Source organism: Tachysurus vachellii, chromosome 15, assembly GCF_030014155.1.
Source record: "Tachysurus vachellii isolate PV-2020 chromosome 15, HZAU_Pvac_v1, whole genome shotgun sequence".
NCBI lineage: Eukaryota > Metazoa > Chordata > Actinopteri > Siluriformes > Bagridae > Tachysurus > Tachysurus vachellii.
Window position 1 is genome coordinate 8008546 of NC_083474.1, and position 25324 is coordinate 8033869.

At 35.2% G+C, this 25324-nt stretch overlaps 3 protein-coding genes across 7 annotated transcripts in view; 1 reads left to right on the plus strand and 2 right to left on the minus strand.

Annotated features, from left to right (window-relative positions):
- Positions 1 to 1537: 1537 nt before the first annotated feature.
- scn3b (sodium channel, voltage-gated, type III, beta) lies at positions 1538 to 19556 on the minus strand. 5 transcript variants are annotated; one of them, XM_060887859.1, is made up of 7 exons: positions 19413 to 19556; positions 11013 to 11103; positions 9585 to 9751; positions 7894 to 8119; positions 5143 to 5281; positions 3647 to 3738; positions 1538 to 2851 (listed from the first exon to the last, which is right to left on the minus strand). In XM_060887859.1, the coding sequence occupies exons 2-6, from the start codon at positions 11065 to 11067 to the stop codon at positions 3672 to 3674; spliced, it is 654 nt and encodes a 217-aa protein (XP_060743842.1). In that variant the 5' UTR covers positions 11068 to 11103; positions 19413 to 19556; the 3' UTR covers positions 1538 to 2851; positions 3647 to 3671. The 5 variants fall into 5 exon arrangements, with proteins under 5 accessions (XP_060743842.1, XP_060743841.1, XP_060743840.1 ...); XM_060887858.1 differs by having other exon boundaries at positions 11013 to 11130; positions 19413 to 19534; XM_060887857.1 differs by lacking the exon at positions 19413 to 19556 and adding an exon at positions 11499 to 11847.
- LOC132857803 (uncharacterized protein CXorf65-like) lies at positions 16430 to 20570 on the plus strand. The gene is made up of 6 exons (XM_060887861.1): positions 16430 to 16494; positions 16592 to 16678; positions 16912 to 17028; positions 17845 to 17919; positions 18016 to 18096; positions 18243 to 20570. Exons 1-6 carry the CDS (start codon positions 16470 to 16472, stop codon positions 18308 to 18310), a joined length of 453 nt encoding a protein of 150 aa, XP_060743844.1. The 5' UTR covers positions 16430 to 16469; the 3' UTR covers positions 18311 to 20570.
- Positions 20571 to 20926: 356 nt separating this feature from the next.
- si:ch211-286b4.4 (zonadhesin) overlaps positions 20927 to 25324 on the minus strand; it is a 35874-nt gene continuing 31476 nt past the window's right edge. The window contains exons 58-67 of the mRNA XM_060888899.1: positions 25154 to 25314; positions 24963 to 25053; positions 24739 to 24878; positions 24416 to 24647; positions 23737 to 24072; positions 22855 to 22958; positions 22664 to 22770; positions 22492 to 22571; positions 22376 to 22410; positions 20927 to 21902 (exon numbers count right to left, since the gene is read on the minus strand). Of these exons, the coding sequence (XP_060744882.1) occupies positions 21618 to 21902; positions 22376 to 22410; positions 22492 to 22571; positions 22664 to 22770; positions 22855 to 22958; positions 23737 to 24072; positions 24416 to 24647; positions 24739 to 24878; positions 24963 to 25053; positions 25154 to 25314 (1571 nt within the window). The 3' untranslated portion in view covers positions 20927 to 21617. The remainder of the gene's footprint in view (positions 21903 to 22375; positions 22411 to 22491; positions 22572 to 22663; positions 22771 to 22854; positions 22959 to 23736; positions 24073 to 24415; positions 24648 to 24738; positions 24879 to 24962; positions 25054 to 25153; positions 25315 to 25324) is intronic.

Here is a 25324-nt window from a genome sequence, read left to right on the forward strand (position 1 = left end):
TGATGTATTCAAACCAACTCCTTCATTTCCTCAGCTTTCATTTGCTTTGAAAATCTCTCAAGCAGATTGTCAAGAGAAATAAAAAAAAAAAAAGCTGTTAATGAAAGGAACACTGTCCCTATCGTGCTGTCTTCATTATCACTTGGACATGTGTGAGCTGACTGAGATTATCTAATGATGAAATCAGTCCTGAAGAGAGTACACTCTGTACCGTGAAGAATAGTACCAAAGATCCCACTAAGTAGTAGCTAATCTTTGCTTAGCTTTTTCACCTGCATTTATTTCCACTGTTCAGCTTGTAATAGGTCCATACAAGGTGCATCCTCTTAGGCAACATGATGTCTTATCAGAAAACTAGTACGGCTTAAGGGTGCCATTCATGTATTTTATAGGTGATGATCCTGATTTCTTCATTAAGTTGTGCTTTTTAGGGATGAACTGATATTTGGTGGTCTACTTGGATATCCTGTAATTGAGCTTCACTTTAACAGAACTGCTACCATACAGCATTTTATAAAAAGATGCATACTAAATGAAAAAGAAGAGTGTCTGAGGAAATGATTTTTTCTTTTCCTAAAAGGGAATACTGCCATCTAGTGGTTTGAAGTAAAGTTCTGATAAAGGACTGGTGTCCTGCGCCCTGCAGCCATACCATTGATTTTATTTTCAACCCATTATCAGTATCCTGGTGCAGACACGTTTAAAACGTTATAATCCATCCATCCATCCATCCATCCATCCATCCATCTATCTATCTATCTATCTATCTATCTATCTATCTATCTATCTATCTATCTATCTATCTATATATATGTCTATATGTGTGTGTGTGTGTGTGTGTGTGTGTGTGTGTGTGTGTGTGTGTGTGTGTGTGTGTGTGTGTGTGTTCAATAAACAAACAATTAAACATTTTATACATTGCGATAACATTCTTCTACCAAAATTATCTTACATCCAGCAGCGGGGAAGTTCACAAGAAATAATATTAAAATGAGAAAACTTCTGATTTTAACAAACATAACTGTTAAATCAGCACATGTCTGTTTCATAAGTTCTCCATAATTCTTTACAACAACAACAACAACAACAACAACAACAACAACAACTTAAATAATTGGTCTGAGATGTCTGTCTGTCTGTCTATGTGTTATTTTGCTCAGTAGAAGGAGACACAGGTCACAGCAATAGGACACAGGTCACAGCAATAGGACACAGGTCACAGCAATAGGACACAGGTCACAGTAATAGTGAGTATAAATTCAATTCTGTTTACTTTCTATCTGCATGTGGATAGATAGCTGTAATTAAAATAAATTATTGTAACTAAATTGTATGGGTTACATTTCGAGAGTTAATATAAGTGTAATATGGCTGGATATGCACTAGATGACACTAGATGAGTGGCCATATCAGATATTTGTCCTACTGTTCTAAACTTCTGTGATGTCTCTTTAATAGCTTGAACTCTAATTTTCCAATCCAGCATTTAAAGTTTTTTTTTTTTAAATAAAGACAAAAGCAATTATAATGAAGAGTCTTTCAGAATACACAGCTTTGCTTTAATAATAGATGGCAAGCTTTCACAAGAGAAATACAGGATTTCCTTGACAGGGCTTGAAAACATGTCATGTTTGTCCTTTGTACTGATGTGTATAAATATAAAAGACCGCAAAAGGCATATCAACAGTTCCAGAGGGGATAATAAAGTGCAGATACATAGTCATCGTTACATCGCCATGATTGTAAAAGTAGTCTATATGAGCCAATTTTTGCATTCACTAGCTATTTATGTTACACACTAATTGGTATTCACATATAGAGTATTTGTTGCAGATAGTTTGTGAGTCCTCTTGTAAACGTATGAGAGAGAGAAAAAACAACCGTTCATCGTCTAGAGAGTAACACATTACACACAACTAGTCCACAATAACTGTAAGATTAGTAGTGATTAAACAGTAAAGGTTTGCGGAGTCACTATAGTGTGTTACTGAGCAATAATTACTAAAAGTGACTTCAAAATAGTTACAGTAAACATTACTACTGTTGATATGAAGGCTATAAAGGGACGTATGCAGTTTGTTACATATATCATGTTATATGTACACAACCTCAACTTCAAAATCACATGACATGAGAGGCATGATGTACCACATGTAGGTGTAAACACGGGTAAGTTCATTCACACACAAAAGCATAATGTTACATCTAAGCTATCATATGAGCTGAGCTGACTACAACGATTATCTCACCTCATCTCATCCACTCAGGGACTTTGTTTTGAACCTGACAAGGCAAAAATAGCCTGCTCTGAAACCAACACGAAGCCTAGGATGTAACACAATCAGTTTTTCATAGAATGGATTAAAAGATGTTGGAGTACATTTTTTAAAAATTGATTTTGTTCTATCAAAACGGTGAAAACAAGACTCTATCAAATAACATGAAAAGCTTTTGGAGTATGTTGAACATCAAGTACTGTAAATATCTTTTGTTATCTATTTTTTTTTATTTATTTTTTTACTTTTTTTTTTTTTTTTTGTAAATAGGCAGTGTGTTTGCTTTTTATCTCTGATTGCTGTTCAGAATGTTGAATCTCCTCTAAGGCAAAAAATAGTGGAAACACCAACATGACCCCGTTTTGCTCGAGTGTTACTCTCCAGTGTAACGGTCGACTTCACTGAGAGAAAGACGGGGACGATAATTAAGCAGCAGAGAATTCGCTTCTCATTATGTGAGCAAGCCGACAGGGATTTGTTTTTGTCAGGTTTCGTGTTATGTCAGTGCTACTCGAGCGCTGGCGCTGTCCCTGCAAAGCTCAGCCTCTTTCTAAGCCAGAAGGAATCATCAGAACCTGCAAAAGAAAAGAAAATTAGGATTACTATACGTTAATAATTCATTTGGCGTAATGCACATCTTAAACTAAGCGGCACATTTTTCTATGTTACTAGATCCTTTATTTATGCATATTCAAAGAAGGAAAGGATAAAGTCCGAAGTTATAATCAATAATGTTAAATGAATTCCCCACAGAGCAAAATGGATACTGTTGAGGGACCCGTTCCAAGCTTCTAGATGGTTCCACAGTAGGCATGACTTATAACTGGGCTAAAATTCTCAAGGGACTCCTTTATTTAAGACATCATTAAATGTCAGAGAATCCAAACCACTGTGTGTCACTGTTGAGACTCTGAGACTGTCAGATGTTTGGCACCTCCAAATGTCCAGGGGTGGAGACAACTCAGCGTGTTTATAAGTGGATAAGTGTGTAAGATTTGTGTTTTGTTCTATGTTGCACACCATCTCATGGATTTTGGGTTAGGTATATAGGAGGAGTTGTATCACGTCTAGGTACACCCTTACACAAAGAATTGCCTCCTATGGTCACTACAGTCAGGAATGCTGTTACTGGACAGTGCTTCACCTCAAATTTACAGCCTGTATGAAATTTTAGGATGTCATTTTAAGAAACTAGTTTTAGACAGAAAGTAGATATCCTTTGAGTGGACAGATACGAGAGGATCCAGATGGTTTTTATGACACAATGTTGTCTGAACAGATCAGACTGATGGGAGAGACAGAGTTAGTCACACATGATGAGTAGATAAAGGTTAGGTGACATGACTGAGCGAGAGGTAAATTTAAAATACCGTATTGTGTGTGAGACAACCAGTTTTATTCCGTTACTGCAGGACCCGGCGGGTTCTCTTTATTTTCAGAGGGAATGGCTAGGTAGTCTGTCCTGTAGACAAATGGGTACAAAAAAAGAGGCAAAATCTAAGAGGGCACAGCTTTACTGCACCATACAACGTAGGCTTTTTGCAAATCAGTGCAAATATTCAATTCTGAAATTTCAGGATCCAGTTTCTCCTTTTTTTTCCCCAGCATCCACGGATATAGAAGAGGATTAGAAAACAGTTATAGAAACACAAACATTAGGTAATGGCAGATGAAACCTATCAATAATGGAAAGAAAAGTGTATGATGTAAAAAAAAAGGGTCTATAATGCTTTAGGATTGCTTCAAATGGCAGTAGAGTAGGGATAAAAATCACATTCTGATTGTAACAGATAAGCCTGGAGATGGTTATGGTTTGATTTGATTATGGTTCACTAATGCAGCTAGACCACTGTGGATGGATCCATTAACAGTGTGTGTGTGTGTGTGTGTGTGTGTGTGTGTGTGTGTGTGTGTGTGTGTGTGTGTTCATAATAAGGTTTGTCGATCATTAATGCTGTTTGCTTTGGTCTTTACTGCTGACTTTATGTATACAATCCATGTTGTTCGTTGTTCACAAAAAAACAAAATTAACCTATTTTTCTGATATTGTGTTCACCATAGAGGTTGCATGACATAAAAAAAATATATGACCAGGCAACTAGTTATCTTCATTAAACTATATAAGAATGAAACCGGTTCTTGAAAAAGAAAAAAAAAATCTTGTGGCTCGGGTTAATTTGCTGAGTCTGGAACTGAGATTGGCAGCATGAAAGCTCCTATCCATCAACAAAGCTCAATGACAGGAGCATGGATTATGTCATGTCTAAGGCAGCATCTGGGACTTTTTTCCATCATGTTCATCTCCAGCCACGGACGCATCTGAAGACATGTCGGGATTGATTGTCAGCTAGCATACATCACTTTTCAGTAGCAGAGGAGATAGTGTCATTCAATTTACTGCACTGAAAGCACTCTTCCATAAGGCTGGTCATGACATACAGAATTTTGTGAACATTTTTAAATTATATTCAGCTTCAAAGGGCAACAGGAAAAAAATGGGAAGGAATTGTTTCAGGAATGAGTGAGAAAAAAAGAGTGAGGAAAGAGTGAGAAGTGATAATATTCAGTTGAATCAGAGGAGTAAAAAAAGAAATTAACATAGCCTTACAAAAGATTTCTGGATTAACAAAGCTTACAAAGCCTAACAAATTTAGTCACCAGCTCCCAAAAGCACCAACCTGAATTGAGACTTACATGGTTAAAGATGCGACAGTGAAAACTTAATGACACATACGATGTAAAAAAAATTCACCATAAATATCATGCTATCCAGATTTGAAATCAAGGTTAAGATCTGAATGTACTAGCTAATGTGATCAGATACACATACAGAAATTTGGAAAGAAATCTTTTTTCGGATACTCACGGACTATCTTGCGCTTGCTCGTCTGATTTGGAGATCTTCCTGTAGCAGTAGATCATCTCAACCAGCAGCCAGAGGGTGAGGAACACCAGTAGAACATACATCATGATCTCTGAGTACAGTGCTGTAAGATCTTCACTTGCTAACACACGCACACGACATAAAGTAAATACCAGATTAGTGTCTATAATTCAGTGATTGGTGAGTTGATTTGAAGCTATAGGGCTAAAGATTAAAATGTTTACATTAGATAGCTCATTAGATACATCAATTAAAGTGTGGTATGTTTGCCATGAATTCTTTCAGGAACTGTATTGCATTCATTTTTGCCTTCAACTTCATAACGAGAAAAAAGAGAAAGGTAGGCAAGAGAAAAACTAATTATATGAAGAAATATGTTTTTTGAACATGCCACAACTTTTAATGTACCTAATATGTATAGAATGTATGATGAGTCATTCGTCAGTCAAAAGAAATATTTTTAGCATTGGGAAATTGCTGTTTAATAGAAAGAATGAAACAATTTTGACACGCTGTCATTGAAAAATAATCAATGTTAGGGTGGTAACTCGGCTATACAGCTGGCCATCAGTGAAGAAACACAAAAAAGCCTGTGAGATCTGCTTACTGAAGACAGATGAGTGAATCTCAAGTTGAATAAACAAGTTATCAGAAGTTATTCCTTTTATATGACAATAACTGTAATTGAATTTAATGGAACTTTAATGGTACTCTGCGTCACTGAACTGAGCTAATCTAAGCACATCACTCCAGTCCTCAGGTCCTTACACTGGCTTCCAGTTACATTTAGAATAGATTTGTTGTTACTCGTTTATAAATCACTTCATGGCTTAGGACCGAAATACATTACAAATATGCTACTGTAATTGAATATAAACCAAGCAGACTACTCAGATCATTAGGATCAGGTCAGTTAGAAATACCAAGGGTTCACTCAAAACAAGGTGCGTCAGCATTTAGTTATTATGCCACCTATAGCTGGAATCAGCTTCCAGAAGAGATCAGATGTGCTTCAACAGTAGACACTTTTAAATCAAGATTAACAACATATCTGTTTAACTCTGCATTTACTAAATGAGCACTGTGCTGCTTCACACTGACTGCACTTTTTATCCAAATCACTTTTACTCCTGTTTTATTCTTTTTAACATATTTTATTAAATATATTTTATTAAATACTGTTTTTATTAAAATCACATTTATTTTTTTTAATTGTTCTTTGTTTTTATTATGATTTTTATTTATTTATTTTTACATATATTTTTTTTCTCTCTTATAAATAGTTTTCTAATTTCTATGTAAAGCACTTTGAATGAACTCTGTGTATGAAATGTGCTATACACATAAACTTGCCTTGCCTTGCCTTGCCTTGAACTGACTTGAATTGAATGAAACAAGAATTTCTTGTCAATTTGAACATTTTCTTCAATATTATACATCCAAAACAACTGGAACAAAATGCGAACGGCACACAAGGTATCGTTTTAAAAACTTAGAACTGTCTATGTATGGCATGTGTAGTAGTGAGCAAATGTTGTCAAAGGAATATACCATTTGATTTTAAGCCATATCACTTGTTATATTTAGAATCATGGGTGAAATTGGCTTGTTTCAAGGATGTTTTGACTGTAACTCAGGATTAAGCTCATTTTTAACACAGGATTTACATTAATACATGTTGTGACTCACATGCATACAATCCATGCTTAAATATGCTGTAGAAAACTTTGAAGTGTACTGAAACACACAGAGATCGATGATGTGACAAATTCATCTCAGTCGAAATGAGTGAAGAGTTAAGAGCAGAGAGTGGAATAATGTGACACCAGACTTCTCAGCTTTATCGTCTTCAGCAGAACAGCAAAGATGTGCAACAAGCAACATACACAATTGATATATGAATTTACATTAATCAGACATTAGACGTTTAGCTGCGAGACAGAAAAAGTTGAGAACTGTTGTTTAATGATCCATCACATGCAGTGCAGTGCATGTGGACTTTGTTTAGCAGTAGCTAATCAACTGTTAAATAGTTTATACATAATATGTAGTATACGGTCATCCTTTTTTTATTTAGATTTATACACGGCTGCTATATTGGCTTGTGCACTGCACTTGATGACATTGCATGCATGAAATGTGAAAGCTTTGCAGAGTTGTACAGTAAGTTGTTGGTTTTTAGTGTATATAATATGAACAATCCACCACTTAATTACAACATTGTGGATTTCTATCTGTGTTGAAAAATCTATCAAGACACAGATAGAGATAATGCAATTGTGGTCGCATGAGTCAGTAGAGACAAATATACGTTATGTAAAGTATATTCGAAGTGTCAGATGCTGTGCATTCAGCAATCTCAAGGCAGGCATCCACAGAATAATATACAAGCTAGAGTCTGTACATTACCCCTTAAAATAGAAAGAGTAGTAACAGCTCGGTTAGATAAAACTCATCCCCTGAAAACAACTGCCTTCCAATAAGCAGTAGGCAGTCAGTAGTAACAAAAACAGAACAAAAACACTATTATTTGGACAAACACAAAGACACAAAAGGGTAAAGTGAAGCCATATTATAACGTATATGGTGACATTAAAATCTGACATTACATTTTTGGGGACAAAAATTAAACAATCTGATTGTCATTATCCGATGGTCAATGCCACAGAGTTCAAAACATGGCCCTTCCACCTATAGAACTACAAGACTACAATAGTGTACGCTCTTCCTTACCTTGCTCTCGCACCACCAGCTCAATCTCAACAGTCTTCTCCATGGAAGGGGTATACGAGTTGAAGGAAAATTGGCGGTGCACCACACACTCGTACAGGCCGCTGTCGTTCAGCGTGACATTGACAATGCTAATGGAGACATCCTGCAGGTCTTTGCTGCCATGCCATAACAGACGACCCTTCCATGGCCCCTCCATGTCCTGCCCTATGCCATCATATAGGTAGATCTAATGGATTTAGAGAGGTCACTATTAATTAACCCACATACGAAAAGAGTTAATTTTTAAAATCAGATAGAACTCAGGTAAAATTTATGGAGGTCCAGCTACATATTTTTTTTTACTTGTTTACAAAGGTGTGTTTATACAACTAACATGGTTCAAGTTTATAATAATTAACATAATATTTTTGAAGTTATCAAAAATATTATGTTCAAGTTTTTAATAATTAACATAATATTTTTGAAGTTATCAAAAATATGCCAGACAAGCAGCGTTTTTCCATCCAATAAAAATGTAAAGTGTGCCAAAAAACATATAATGAATTTGAAATTAATTGTGCAGTTTCATTGCAATTTTGACAGAAGCCACATGGAAATCAACATCACACATGATCTTGGGTCTCTTCTGAACTCTCAGGGCTTGTGTTTATTAATGTGATTTGATTATTATCAACGGTGTGCATAGCTACCTTTAAACAAGGTGAACTACAATTATTGTCACTGAAATATTATAGCTGAAAATTGTCAAAAGTGCGTTCAGCCAAAAGTGATAAAGATTTATGACCTACAGTACAACAAAGTGTCAAACTAAACACTTTACAAATAAGGTTAATGATGATAATATTTAGAAAGCAGACCAACAAAGAACTAATGGTTAATAGCAGACAGGGAAAAATCATTATGATATTATTTCAAAGCTTGAAATAAACAAATGTAGGTCAATTCTAACACCATAAGAAATCTCCATTACTTTACTAACCATTGTGCTGGGTAACCTCGAAAGTACTACAAATTAGAAGAGCTTGTTACATAACCTAGAGTACTGCTTGTTTATCTGTCCTTGTCTCACAATAGCATAGCAAGGCCAAATGCAAAGATATACTGTGTAGTTGCTGTTAAAAATGGGACAAAGGTAGAAAGGGAAGAAATAGCACTAAAAAATGATATCCATGAAACAATAAAAAGTAAATTGATGCTAAAATGAAAATAGGCATGAATATGATAATACGTTTTATACAGTATGATTAGTTTAGCAATTAGTTTACAAGCCAATTGGCTTTGCATGACTGAATTTATTTGTGAGAAATATTTCTTCATAGTCTGGAGCTGAAAAGTCACAACTGTAAGATAAATCTATTTGATATTTTTTCACACATGGAGAAAACGTACTGAAAATAAAAGAGTGAAAGTCACATGTTGAAAATCTGTGCATTGGAAATAGCCCTGTTGACTGGCAAGTCTGATTGTGTTCACAAATTATTCACTGCATATTGATCTTAATCAAATAACATGGTGGTAGAGGTGGGCTTGATTAAATTAAGTTAAAAAAGAGAACCAGGAAATTATTCCTTGATAGGTTTATATACAACATCTACTTGTGGCAGAATGCTGAAATTCAACATATACAGTAGATCGTGCTACAGATAAGTTGCATGCAAGTGATTGCACCTAATGGTGCATGATGATCTTACATCCTGGCGAACAGCATCCCGGTCAGGTCTGTAATACCAGTACACCTTAGTCTGAGCAGTGATCTCCTCTCTTTTCATACATGAGACGCAGGTGAGCTTCATGGTTCGCCCCAGCACTGCCTCTGTGTCTGAAATTGCATCCACACACACCGCTCTGCATTCCCACACTGGATGCAAGAACAGAGAGAATTAGAAATGTGTGAAGGTATTATCATTGCAGACCATCTCTCTATGTTGTATCTCACATCATTACTCTGAGAATAATGAGCATATCCTGACACATTTTTATATAACTTCTTCTCAGACAGTTCAACATTATTGCACTAATGCAACTTATGGACATAATAGTTATTAACCTCTTAAGAATATTTCATGTTATTAGACATGCCTTGTTCAGTTCAAGTGACCCAATTTTGTTCTTTCCTTTTGTCAGAATTTTAGCCTTTTTCTGAAAAGCAGGTCAATTAATTTGAATTCAGACAGCTGCTAAGGGAGAACAGGAGCATACAATATTATATTAAGTCTGAAATCCCAGAAAAAGTGAAACTTAATTGAGCTCATCAGCCTTCATAGTGTTGGACACAAGTCAGACATGCATTTTATGCCTGTACAGAAAAGTGTACACCTACATATATTGAAATACGTAAAGTACAAGTCACTGTGATGACTAAATTAAAACCCTCTTTAAAGCACTGTGATTCTGTGTCTATGTTTGAGTCATATCTGTTTGAAACAGCAGCCATCTTACATAACCTACAGCCCCAAGCACATGCTGCCAACATGGATGATGTTTTATTATTTGGAAGAGTTAGACAGATAAATACACACCACAGTGGTAGTAGAACAAAAGCATCACTATATGCCTCTGTTGACAGTTTTAGTGTTTCATGATTTGCATTAGTCCAATAATTTGATCCAAGAATCTCGGCTTATACTGGCATTACGGAGGGACACTGGATTAGATTTAACATAAGATAAGGTTTTCGAAGTAGAATTACATAATGTCAAGTTTTTGAAAATGAAAATTTCAAGAGGTTTAGCTGCAATAACTTCCTTCTTAAGAACAGTTACTAGGTTTTAATCCTTGAACTTTCAATTCAAAGAACTACAGTATCTGACAAAGAGATAAGAGTTCAAGCCTATGTGCAATATGAATCAGAGTAATACAGTGTACTTTTCATACACTTTGCAAAGATTTTAATCATCTAGTCAGGAATGTTTCCTAAAGAAAAGTTACTCGCATGTAAAACTAAGTTTGCAATGGATCTGGGTACAACACACACACACACACACACACACACACACACACACACACACGCACACACAGTATGTAACTACATGTTTGTTAATTAAACGTTTATCCTACTACTAATACTAACATAATACTTGAAGCCATTAAAAAAAAAAAAAAGCTTACAGAAGACTTACCAGCAAATATGAGCAGGAAGAGAAAATGCCACAGAAACGTCGTTTGAGTTGTCATGATATTAATTGCAGGGCGGCGTCCCCTGATCACCAGCTAACACATCAAAAAGCAAACATCATACTGTTGCAAAACAAACAAACAAACAAACAAACAAACAAATAAATAAATAAAATGACACATGAATCAAACTAATCTGAGTCTCGAAACCGAGTCAGTTTTGACAGACTATAAATAAGGTGTTTGTCAGGACCATGGACAGCAACTTTTCAGCCGAAAGTTAATAATAATAATAATAATAATAATAATAATAATAATAATAATAATAATAATAAAAGGAAAGCGCTTGCGCGACACACTAGCATTCACGAGGTAACAGGTTTCAGTATAATACTACTGTTAATAACTCATCTGACAGGTGTTAAGTGACGCTAAAGAGTGTTTTTTTTTGTGTGTGTGTGCTTTTTTAAGAAGGCAAGTTTAAATCGTACCGCACATTATGCACATTACATCCACATCCTCTAAGACAAGCCTCTCCACTTGCTAGAACTGACGCTCCGCTTTTGCGCCGACGTTTTTCATCCTAGTAATGTTCATAAACAAAGAAACACAGCCCGAAGACTTGTATCCAGACAACTGTTCAAAGAAAATCCTTCCTCGTCGAAAAAGATCGCGCTAACGTTTCAGGAAAAGAAAAGCAAAGCCTCACTTTCCGTCCTTTTTAGTACCACAAATTATCCGCTTCCACGCTGACGCACTACACTCCGTCTTTGTGGAAGAAGAAGCGCCTGGCTTTGTGTTTCCCCACTAAGTAGCCTGTTCGTTCTTGTTTATCTCAAATGCGCATGTGCGACAGTGTTATAATTGAACCGGTCTGACTGTGTTCCCCGAGAGAAGAGGATGTAGAGAGAGTATTGAGTTAAACATGTTAATCAATCTCTACAAGTCTATTGTCGTTCATTTTACCACCAGGAACAAATGTATTCTCTTTATTATGGACATGGAAATTTGACCTGATATGAATTTACATTCAACCGGCATTTAGCAGACACCATCATCCAGAGTGACAGCTTGGTGGACCTGGGATTCAAACTCATGACCTTCCGGTCAGTAGTCCAACACCTTAACCAGTAGGCTACAACATCCATTGTGGAGCAGAACTGCAAGACAACTCATCAATACCATTTTACATATATTGGGCTTTTATTATTAAACCATTTTCCCCAAATTAAAATACTCATTATGAAAAATACTCAGTGCTGAATTGGCTTTAATTCAGTCATAATTTTCAGAAAGGCACTATATAAGCATAGTACTGGTGCCTTTCTCAAGAATTCTAGGCAAAAAGACAAAATAAATTCTATTCAGGGACACCAGTTCATCGACGCTCGCCAAATAAACACATAGCGATTAATGCCATAGTGATTAATTACAGCATTTCTGCATCCTGGTCAATGTCAATGTAGCGTAATTGACTATTTTATTTATTTATTTATTTATTTATTTATTTATTTATTTTTAATAATTTGTTAAATATCACACACCAAACTAGTAAATATGCAAGGATAAGTGAATTGGACTTTGATCGGAGTTTAAATACTGGTAAAAGTTGGGTCTAAATGTCTCATACTGTATGTATTTCTCAGTGCTCAGTGCTCACAGAAGAGAAGTTCTCTCACATGCACACTTGCACCACTTGCAAATACCTTTGCATGCACAAAATTAATGGTATTTTGCACTGTGTAGTCAGGTCAACTGTTCTCATGCTCTCTAGTAAAGATGTTTACATTAAATAAATGTTTTAAATTAGGTTATGTGGAGAAAGTTGCTGGAAAACCTATCGTTAATTTGAACATACACTATGCTTAAGTGCAGCATGTGGTATCAAATGTTGGCATCAGTGCATTTGTTAAAGATCATTTTGTAATGTATATAAATCAGATGTTGGAAGTCATGAATTTACAGGTTCAACTCCTGGAGTTAAAATCTGAGCTTGAGGATTTCTAAAATCCACTATTAGTTAAAGGTCAGCAATCTATTGACCTTTTCATATACACCCACTTTATAGTAGAAGGTGCTATCCTTTAGATTGCTCTTCTTTCAGTGAATTAGACAGCTTCATCTTTATTCATTCTTATAGTGGTCTGGATGATTTGACAGACCAGTTTGCTCTCTGGGAATATTAATCTGTAAATAAACAGATTCTGATCTTCAAAAAAGGTTTGTTGTCACTTTTACTGAATGTACAGTAAAACTTTTATTTTAACCATTGTCCTTTTATTTGCAGTATAAAATTGTTGTAATAAGAAATTGTAGAGAGAAATATAGAGTTTCCTAGTATACACATGGTTAATATAGTTTAATCGCATTAGAACTGGTGTGCTGCTGAGGGAGCGAATTTCTGGCAGCCGCCTGAGACTCTGCTCAGGCTAAAAATGGCAGTCCTGGTGGTTGTGTATACTATGTTACTATACAATGCTTAAGTGCAGCATGTGGTATCAAATGTTAGCATCAGTGCATTTTTATGAGTACTATTGGATTAGCAATGCAAGTATGTGACCTGTAAGGTAAAATGTCTGAAAACAGCATTGTTTAACTCTGCTTTATATTATAATGTCTAGATTCCCACAAAACATCCTTTATTTTATGTATTTATGTTTTTTTTTTAAAATAATTTTAATATTTCATTGGTTCTTTCATATAATTGTGATTATGTAACAGTGTAAATAGAGCATGCTGAGTCAGAGCACACACGTTAACTACAGATCAGTGAAGCACTCATGGGCATCTATAGCTTTGCATGATAGTTTGCATTCATTGGTATACAGATCAGTGAAGCATTCATGGGCATCTTGGGCTTTGTATATCAGTTTGCATATTCAGCATCCACATCACTCTGAGAAACAATGTCTAGTCCCAGAATATAAAACAGTGATTTATCTACAGCATTTATGGCCTGGCTTCAGCCAGTTTTTTCTAGAACAAGGGATCATTTTTCCAGTGTTCAATCCCACGCACAGCACTTAACCCAGGAGAGGCTGGAAAATCAGCCTCACTGCAATTACAGCAATTATTTCATGAATCATGCTGAGTGCAAACAGTATGTGTCTTGAAATAGTACCTAGACTGAGATTAGAGGATAGTGGCATCTAGAAAAAATGTGTGATATACTGTAGTTCTCTTATATGTATGATCAATGCATTTGAATAATTGTATAAAATACCAATGTTAATTCTCACATCTGCCTGGGTGGAAGGTGTTGTTTATTCTCTATAACAGAAGCTCTGAAAGAATTGCCTGCTGTAACCAATATATGAGGTTTATATTACATTAATTCGATCTTTTTAGTACCATAGCATTTTATAATAATTCACAACAACTCAAAGGTTTAACGCAATTTGTCTAATCACAAATGGATTAAAAAACATGTTATTTAAAGAAAAAACTTTAACCTATATCTTTGAAATGGCGAAGATATTTAATTAGCATTTAAAGATAATTCGTTTAAGTTTTCCATGCCAGGTAAAGACAATGTTATGGTTTTTCCAGAACAAGCTGTAATTGTTACATTAAATGTCATTTTAATGGATAAAAAGTATGTCATTCTTTAGTAAATTAAAAAACTGCGATCATAGAGACAAATTGCTGTGGTATAAGATGAATGAAAGACTTTAGGACTTGCTGTTATAGGAAATCTGTTGCTGTTATAGGATCCTGTCAATAACAACCTGTCATTGATTATTTTATGGCACTCTCTGTCATGTTGTCACATCATCACACATCATGAACTCTGCTTCACTGCTGCCTACAAACATGGCAGCCATGGACTCTTACTCCCAGCAACCTCCTGCACTCCAACGCTCACAGTTGCCAGCATTCTACAGTAATTGTGTTCACCTGTGTTTAATCATGTACTGTATGTTTGTTTAGGGCCTCTGTTTTACTTTGCACTTTGTGTTGTATATGTTGCTCTTGTTATCTCAATTTTTTGATCAAGTACTTTTTCTCTTCTCAACTAGCTTCACTAGACCCTGTTTTAGCGTTATTAAATTGTGCCTGTTTTGACTAGGCTCTTTGCTGGACAACTGTTAGATTGTTCTTTAAGTCTAGTTTCATGTTAATACATTTTTTATGACTTCTTTAATAAACAAGCTTTCCCTACCAACATGTGGTTCATTTCTCTGATACTTTTGTTAAAGATCATTTTGTAATGTATATAAATCAGATGTTGGAAGTCATGAATTTACAGGTTCAACTCTTGGAGTTAAAATCTGAGCTTGAGGATTTCTAAAATTCACTGTTATTTAAAGGTCAGCAATCTACCCACTTTATAGTAGAAGACAATGTACTTTAGATTGCTCTTCTTTAAGTGAATTAGACAGCTTCATCTTTATTCATTCTTATAGTGGTCTGGATGATTTGCCAGTTTTCTCTCTGGGATTATTTTTATTTTTAAAAGATACTTGGTACTAATAAATAAACAGATTCTAATCTTCAAAAAAGGTTTGTTGTCAATTTTACTGCATATACAGTAACACTTTGATTTTAACCATTGTCCTTTTATTGCAGTATAAAAGTGTTGCAGTGAGAAATTGTATTTTGTTTAATATAGAGTTCCCTAGCATGGTTAATATACTTTAATCGCATTAAAACTGGTGTGCTGCTGAGGGAGCGAATTGCTGGCAGCCGCCTGAGACTCTGCTCAGGCTAAAAATGGCAGTCCTGGTGGTTGCCATATCCACAAGATAGGGAAACCATGGTAACAGTGATGCAAAATGACAGCATGCACTAAGCAGCTCAGAGTAGTGCTCACATACAGTAGGAGCAAAGCATGAAACTCTGCTATTCTACTTATTAGCCTAAATGCTCTATTAATATCAATGTACTGTGTTAGATAAGAAATCAATGTGTTGATCAATCCAGAGCATCTGAATTTTCTATTATTATTATTAATATTTTGACTTTTACTGTCACAATATAAAATCATCATGTAAATAATAATTGTTTTATATACTGAAATTACTAATAAGTGGTAGAAATTTGAATCAAATGTCCACATTTACTGAAATAATCTACAAAACAAGGTATTATTCCTTTTTTTCTTTCTTTTTCTGCGTGAGTAGTCATGCATGCTGTTAGTTCCCTTAGGTCTGTTACTCAGCACACAAGAGCCCACCACAGCTCAGCTGTGTGTTTCAGCTGGCTGGTTAGTACAGAAAATGCCTCCCAAATAACCGACGACTATTTGTTTGCAGTTAATGCGCAGTGTCTCTCAGTGAGCTGTGTGTAATATTATCGAAATTTCAGCATCAGCTAAGATATAGAACTGAATTGTGTTCCCATTGGTTAGTGGTCATGTGACAGTAATAAACAATCGGCTTGGCCCCATGCTCCCTTTCCTGTCTTGCACTTTGGTCTTTTACTCATTAAACATTCTGACAATCTTCTTCTGGGAGACTGCAATGTTTATTACAGTGCTTCATGGTGGTAAGTGCTCTCCCACCAATATGCTTCAGGAAAAACATTTCATTTAGAATACATTGAATATATTAATCATTTGTTGGGTTTTATGTGCAATTTACAGACAATCAAAGAAGTCTTTTCAACACTCAGTGTAAAACAGTAGTCCTTTTGGACTGGATCAAAGTCAAGTGTGGATGTGAACATGAAGGTAGGTATCAGGTATCTGCCTAAAATGTTCTATGTCATAATATTAGATACTGTATGTTGAAGACCAAGCCGAAGAAATGTTAATTGTGCTTGACTTAACATTTATTTTCCTAAGAGCGTGTTTCTTCCTATATAACTGTTATTGGTTATTATCAGTTTTGGCTATGTAGACTAATGATGTACTCTAGAATATGTGTTTTATTGCAATGTGTTGATTGTTTTTATCTTTGCCAGCTGAGATAGACTTGGCAAATTTGAATGGGCAGGTGATGAATCTGCCTCATCAACAATCTGCAGTTGCTTCAGATGTTCTGGGACAGAGGGAGGAATACATTCTCATCAGCATAAGTCGTAAGGAAATGGAAAATCTTTACACAGACACGTGGTCATGTCCTTTGTTCACTCTCATGTCTGGTCTTTGTTAGACTTAAAGCCAGACATAATCTATACAGAGAATGCATTTCTGGAGACTCAATAACTTGTTAAGGTGGAGGTCAAAGTAGGGGCAGTGATTTAAAAAAGCACCCTCGTCAACAACTGCAAGGATGCAGTATTGATATAAACCAGGACATTTGAAAACATGCCAAGTAACCCTTACAGACTTAGTTTCTTTGACAAACTGAGAATATTCAGTTTCATATTTGACATATGACATATTTAATTCTATTGTGCACTTTGTAAATGTATTATGCCAAAAACTGACATGATTTTTTATAGTATCCACTGTAAAGATATTTAGAAACTATGCATATACACTATTCTTGGTAAAGGTTAAGAAATATCTAGATTAGTTTTAAGATAATATTTACACAGCTCCCCTTCTGCCATGCTACTAAGATATGCAGTTAAGCTAATAGCATAACAACTTACAGCTAGCTGCTTCCCAACACTGTATTTCAGACAAATATTAGCTTTGCTAATAATTCAAGGTAAAAATGGTTCAATTGAATCATCAATTTTGATGATTTCAGTGAAACTAGTTTATATTAAAATTGCATGATTTACAGGAAAAGGCTGTACATGTAGCTTTGCTTTGTTTTTAAGTCTCTGCTTCTTTACAAGTGTATTCTTGTTAGATATCACATCGAACCTAACAGCACATGCCCTTTGTTAATAAGTACATGTGGTTAATATATTATTTTGCTGTCTCTCTCTGTCATTCTCAAGGGACCAGTAATCCTTCAAACCCAGTACACACTTCATTGCTTCATAACTATGACCTGCCTGATCCTCAGTGCCAAGGTACATGCTACAGTTAATTTATTTCTTATTTATTTATTGTTTCAGTATATTGATTTCTGTTTTCACAGTGTTTCATACCTATAATTTAATTTCTAGAATCAAAAACTGAACAGGAAACTTGTGCATCTGCAGAAACAGGCAGGTTGAGAAAGTTCACCTCATCACTATCCACTGAGAGTAAGCACTTCATGCTAATGACTATAGTTCCACTATTTCAAATGAAACTTCTCCAAGCATTTCTTACACTCAACTTTTGTACATATGGTTGAAAGGGGCTGTTCTGTAAAATGTGTTTTTAATTTTTTTTCCCCCCTCTGTTTTAGGTCAACCAAGACCCTACAAACAAATACGCTTCTCAAGTGCATCAACTTTTCAAGCAGACCCTGTGTAATCCGGTATTATATTGTATTACTCTTTCTACATTTATTTCTCTTAGACCAGGATATGAGCCACAAATTGCAAATTCCATAGATATATATTATCTATGGTTAATACTAATAATTTCTAGTTAATACCAGCCAGTTAAAAATAAAGAAGTAATGAATACAGAGTTGTTTTGTCCCGTTCACATAAAGGAGAATAAATAAGGAACGTTATCTCTGATATAATATGTTTATTAATTTGTTCAGTAATTTGAAGAAAATGTGTACACCTGCACACTGTAGAGCTACAGTTACTGTTTACATCAAACAACAGAATAAAAAAAAATAAAAAAGCGTGATCCCTGACTTTAACTGTAGCATGACTGATGGTACCAAATGGCCAGATTTCAGAAGCTACTAAACTTTTGGGATATAATATCTCACATTATTGCTCTTTACAACCGTGGTGATCAGAAAAGCATCTTAGATTATAAATATACTGTGTACAGATGATTTTGTAGCTACAGATTCCTATTCTTGGCTGACTGGAATGAAACCCAAAGTGGTCTTCTGCTTTAAAGAGTGATTATTCCAGTTGCTATTTGATTATATGAGTTACTAAGTGTGTACTTTATTACAATATTTGGCACAAGGCATTTTATTAGCAAAAGAATAAGATTTCAAGGGATTAGGAAGGATTTCAAGATTACTATAGGATTACATATAACATATAAGACACCCCTATCTTGTCTTTTATTATTAACTTCATTTTCTAAATAATCTTTAATTAAAATCCTACTAGGTTTATAGCAAGGATTTGTACAACTTTGCAACTTTGTACATCCAATGACACTATTCTGGCTAGTTGTTAGACACAGAGAGTGTTTTATTCCTGAAATAATATGCTCACAAAAATGATTTCAATAAAAATTTGCATTAATTTAAACTCAATTGTATTTATATGAACGGGTTAAAAAACCTAGGCTTTACTTTAAAACTAGAGCAAGAATAAATGTATAAATCTTACAGATGCAAGGTTTATCTTCTTCTTCTAAACCATTATTTGACATTTTATTGCCTCGAAATCAATGGAATTACTGTACATTATAAATAATAAATGATAACACTTACTTGACAAGAGCTCCTCCTAACTAAGACATTACTTTTCCCAATGTGTCTACAGCTTTAAATTTCATGCAGAATAATATAAAAACAATATCTAATAAAACGTTAGCCTCCACAGCAAGCACGTTGCCCTCGCAGAATTGAATCAGTGTGTTTAACATTATTCAAGCCCATTCTGGCAGGCATTGCAGCTGTCTATGTGTAATAGAGAAAGCCAGGACAGAAATAAATATAATAATAAGTAGATCCCCTCACCCCTGCTCTATAAATACAGCCTGACAACCTGTTGACAAAAATGTAAACAACGCAATCTCGAAACAGTGAGAACAAAAGCACAACACCAGGCGTGACTTTCGCCACTACAGCAGTAGGAGCAGTTGAAAGGTATGCTAAGTGTCACAGCCACACTTCTTTGAATTTATCTAAGCGATAAGAATGAGACAGAATGCAGCCAGGAGAGCTTAGCAGTGTATCAGCAGTGATAGGGAATGAGAGAATACTCCAGCTGGCCCTTTCCAATCTGTTCACAGTCTGTCCTGGAGGAATACTTTGCTGTTCCAGACTCTGGGCATGAGCTTAGGGAGTGCATTGATGACAAGACACAGATATAGCACAAAACTGCAATCTGTGTGCTGTCAATCCCAGACTTTTTTACATAAGCCTTATCATTCTGAAGTAATAAACTAAAGAATTCTTTACCGTTTTTGAATGTTGGTTTGCATATTAGGTCATTTGAATTTAAGACTCTTTAAAGCAAGCATCATATGTTCTCTTGTTTCATGTGTTGATTAAATGCAACACAAGAATCACAGGGGACTGGACACTGACCCACAAACAAAATCACAAGCATGTTTTAATTTGTCGAGCCTCGGTGTCCCCGAGAGACAGTTCCAAGTTTTCATTATTAATAATGAGACCTAATTAAATAAAGAAAACCTTTCTTGTGTATTGTCAATATTTTCTCTGCTGATGCAGAATATAAGTCAAAAGGTATATTTACAATAAGTCCAGTTAACTACGTTTTTTTAAATACATTAATGTTGATTAATCAATTTGTGTATGTGTATCTGTGAGTTAGAAATAAGCAGACACAGTTCGGTATAAAATGTATATATTCCTTTACTTTTTATTTATCCTCATTATATTCTACATACACTACTAGATTTTACTATAAGTTTATTATATTTAATTGTATGACATCATATATTACGGTGTTGTCTTTTTCATTGTTGCACTGTGATACGAGTAACTAAGGTAAAACCATTTCACTACATTATATGAAACGCATATAATATCTAATAAAGATATTTTATCTGTGACAATTAAAGAAACCTCAACCCTTGAATGTATTCATCTGTGTCTTGTGATATAGTGTAGCTTTGATATTATATTACATATTACAAGTACAGAAACACTAAAATACTGAAATGTTTATTTAACTACCTAAATTCAATGATGTGTTCCTGTTTGCCGATTGCATGGCCTGTATCTATTTTAGTCAATTTGCTTAGTGTTTTGGGCTGTTATCCAAATCTTTAATAAAGCTTCCCTACCTGCTTTTGCATTTGTTGCAGTCTCCTTCTTGGGACATGATTTTTCTCTCTTTTTAGTTTTGAAGTTAACCAGACTTTCAAATAGCTTGTCTGCTATCAAATGTCTGGTTAAAATATGATCAAATTACAAACAGAGATCACAAAAGTCTATAGTTTTCAGAATTAATTTCATTAGTTTTTCCCATGCCACCACACATACAGTGAAGTCCCAGACGCTGAAAACCTGGGATTGCTTTTATTTAATGAAAAAAAAAAATTCAGCGTCTTTATTCAATAGTCAAGATTCTGCACAATTTCTAGGTCATTATTTAAACTTAAGTTTTTTTTTAACTAATTCCTTGGATTTTTTATTGAGTTTTACTCCATCCACTGGAGCACGTTTAGATGACACTGTGATGGACAGACATGGAAACAAATTCATTAAAACAAAAAAAGAAACTACAAAAATGCTAGAGATTACTAAATTTCATGTATTTCAACGATTTCATATTGAGTCTAATTTTTTAACTGAAGTTGTTGAAAAAAAACCCTGTATAAATAAGAGTTTAGTAGATTACAGTAAAATGTATTTACGGCTAACGATTTATCAAATTCATCATAGCAACTTAAATTGTTTATATTACATGGTAGCACTGTAGTTATTTTCTACTAAAACACCTTAAACCGTTATATCCTTTTCTGCCTCAGCCTCATCTATGTTTTTGCTGTGTTGTTTATTGCTGAGGAATGGCTCAGTAACCACTCCCTGATTGTTAGCTGGTTTGATTGTGTGTTTGCTCGTGGACTGGCTGTCTGAATGGGTTTGTTCTGCAGTTTGTGATGGGATTTCTTCCTGACACACAGTACTCTGTGCTGCTCTAGAGTTAGACAGCCTGTCTTTCATTTCCTTCAGTCTCTGCTCTACTGTGTCCTGCTGATGATGCTTTAACCTCGATGTTTGTTCCTGCAAAGAGAGACACCAAGACTAGGTTAAAATAAAGCAGACTTACTAAGTAACACAGAGAGTTTGGATGGATGCCAAGAGTAAGGGTGAAAAAGAAGCAAGTGAAAAGAAAGTGAAAGAGAACTAAAGTAAATACAAAGGCTTTAAGAGACAGTAGCTTGCCAATCATCAAAGCAGACTAGACGTTAAGGCCAAAAATAGCAAAGCACAGCTGAAAGACTGAAAAGAACTTGAATGTTAGCGGGGTGACTCAGCGTTGGGACACACACACAACACGTGAACTCAAGGTGAATCAGAGCCACTCTGGGAATAGACAGGCTGTATATTTTGCTTCTAACTTGCCAGTAAATGTCACAAAGCTGTTTTACAAAACCAATAAATTAGCCATATGTGGAAGATGGATCTCTGTGAGGAAATCATATTGTTAAAAATGAGTTGTATCTCCAGTACACAAGTAAAAAAAAAAACCTTACCTGCTTTACAACTTTACAGCTTTTGTGAGGGGAATCTGGAACAAGGAATAAATCATATCAAACCTGTTTCTGGTTTAATTTAGTTCTTGCAGCTTAAATTAGATTTATGTTCTTACCTTCTGCAGATCTGTTTGCTGAAGAGGGTTTTTGTTCTTGAAGTATATGCTCCACTTTGAAGTACTTATATTTCTGCAATCTATGATTGGATAGAAAAAATGACTCTATGACACATGTTCATGTTAATTTAGTCGATATTACTGTATACTGTAAATTGGACTGAGAACAAACCTTTCTGCTAATAGAGTGTGGGAGAATTGAGTTTCTGGTGGAACTTTAATACTGAGGAAGTCCTCCACTATTGTTCCGAAAGCAACGTCTGGGTTCTTCTCCTTAATCTGTAAGCATGCTGAGAATCATTACAAAGGCCTAGAGGCGAGTTTACAGCTTACAGTGTTGACAAATATGTTGGCTGATGGTACCATGCATTCCTGCTGGCCCTGAGTGAAGGAGAGATGGAATAACTGCATACTCAGTGCAGATAGAGCTGAGTGAAGAGCACCAATGAAATCTTGTGGAGAAGAGCCTGGGAGTAAAAGAAGAATTTCAGTGTGTTTAAACCTCCTTGGTCACTTAAGATCTTTACTAAAAAAGGAATCATACTAAAAAAAAAAAAAAAACATAATTCAGTAATATCTTAAAATTATACATATAGTATAGTTAATTCAATACAGTAAAACTAAAAATATTTTGCACTTTACGAACTTGTAGCAAATTAAGTAGTAATTTAGATTTTAATATATATTATGTATATCATTCCCTGTTACATGGTCAATATACCAAATCATGAATGTTTTTCTTAATTCCATACATTTTAATTATATTGTTAATGACATATATTTAAAATGTATTCAAATGTGTATTAGAAACAGTACCCAAAAATACCATTAAAAATTGGATTTGATTTTAAAAAAATAAAAATTGATTTGACCCGATCCTATAACACAGGAAAAAGTTTGATTTTGAAAAAAATATTTTGGAACTAGAAATATGTACATAAAGTGTAGGATCGATTGTGTGTTTTTGTGTGAAAGAGTTAATTTAATATTAATAAAAGCTGTTGACTTTTCTTGCTTTTTTTATGTACAACTTTTTGCCTAAAAAAAGTATTTTAATATTTTATCTAAAAAAAATTAAACATAAGTAGTTTTATTGGAGGTTTATTGATATTGGCTGATTCTCTAGGTTTTAGGATCAGTATGTCTTTAGAAAAGAAAAAGTGGAATTGAGTCATCTTGAGTTTGTGTGTATTGTAAAAAGTGATGAATTGGTTCAATGGGACATTTGGTAATATAAATACTCACCTGAGCTAATGTAGGCCATAGAGTGTACAAGAACTGAGATAAATTGGCCAGCATTTTGAAGCTTGCTCTCGAGGATATAAAGGATCTGGTTGGATGTGTCATAGTAAAACTCTTTGTTGCAGCAAGCCAGCAGAGAATCAGTGCATGTGACTGGAAGAACTTTAGCCAGTAGCAGCATGACAGGAGGGAACGAGCAGACTCGACACAGCAGCTGTACAACATGGCAACCAAACAGGAACACTGTAAAGTGCACCGGAGAAAGGTTGTCAAGAGCAACAGGGATCAGCTGTGCCGATGTCCATTCTGCCAGGTCATCTGGAATTGCTGTAGAAGAACCTGGAAGACACGATCAACGTCAAGATTTTATAGTCTAAAACTTCTTCATATCATTAGTTAAAAAACATGTTAGAAATACAGATTTTTAAAAATGCATATCGATCGCAATTTTACATTGTGGTTAACATGGCAACACTGCCATTTTTTTTTTTTTTTAATATTAATTCCATTTTTATTATTAAATAAGTGTTTAAATGAAGTCTATCCGTTTTTTCTTTTCCCGGTCCATATGTTTGTTTATGTATATATGTTTGACTATTTTAGAATATAAGATAATTTTAGAAGTTTAACAGTCTAACATTTATTTGAGTCACAAGTCTGAACAAAATCTAAAACGTCATACTTGGATCTTCCTGAGCTCTGGACTTTTGGTTGAGTTCTTGCAGAGACTGCTGTATGTCCTGCAGAGTTCTAGTGAGAGGTGTGAGTGCCACCAGCTTGGCCAGATCCTCTTCACTCACACAAGGTGCTGTGCTCAAAGGGGGAACTGAGAAACATTTCCTCCCACCCGGGCCAGAAGAATCTGCTTCTGTTTCAGATCGTGCTTTCAGTTCACTCATGTCAGTTGAAGAAATCTACAATGGGTTACAGACACACTGGCTAGAAATGAAAGCATAAAGCAAATCAGATTCAATAGAAAACACTCTATATTCCATCTTCCATAACCTGGGTGTTTCTGGTGTGGATTTGACTCTCGCTGCTTTCTTGTTGCTGTTTTTGTTGATTCCAGGCTTCTCGGTTCAGTCTAGACAACACGGCCTCTAAAGACTTCAACAGAGCCTCCATCAAGCCCATGGATGACTCCACTGTGACATACACATACACTGAAATTCTGTCTACTGACCTCTTATCAGCTCACACATATCAGGCATTAATCTTGCAATTCATACCAGAAAATGATTCCTTCTTGGCTTGTGCGTTACTGACTATCATTTTCTTCCACTGGTTCAGTTTTGAGGGCTCCATGTTCTCTAAAACATCCTAAAAAGTATACTGAAACTGAACTAAAACTCATTGCATTGGCAAAAATAAATGAAATTACTTTCATATTGTGCATAAAAGATTAACCCATGGCTCTCACCCGCAATATGTCAGTCTGCTGGCAAATATTCCTGTAGAACTCCTGTGTATCTTTGCGATGCTTAGCCAGCTGTGATGCCAGATGCAAATTCTGGTCCTCTAATTTGTCGTACAGTGTTTTCACATTGAAGCCTTCCAGCTCCATGAATAGATTCTTGAGCCCTTTAAGTGT

Bases quoted from the DNA above. Each gene is read 5' to 3' on its own strand.
- scn3b (XM_060887859.1), bottom strand. From the start codon at position 11,067: ATGACAACTCAAACGACGTTTCTGTGGCATTTTCTCTTCCTGCTCATA. The intron at 5,282-7,893 runs GTAAGGAAGAGC...TGCGTGTGTTAG, and splicing joins GCTGGTGGTGCGAGAGCAAG to CAAGTGAAGATCTTACAGCA. The intron at 3,739-5,142 runs GTGAGTATCCGA...ATTTGTCTACAG, and splicing joins GAGCAAGCGCAAGATAGTCC to GACAGACTACCTAGCCATTC.
- LOC132857803 (XM_060887861.1), top strand. From the start codon at position 16,470: ATGTTTATTACAGTGCTTCATGGTG. The intron at 17,920-18,015 runs GTACATGCTACA...TTTAATTTCTAG, and splicing joins GCCTGATCCTCAGTGCCAAG to AATCAAAAACTGAACAGGAA. The intron at 18,097-18,242 runs GTAAGCACTTCA...CCTCTGTTTTAG, and splicing joins CTCATCACTATCCACTGAGA to GTCAACCAAGACCCTACAAA.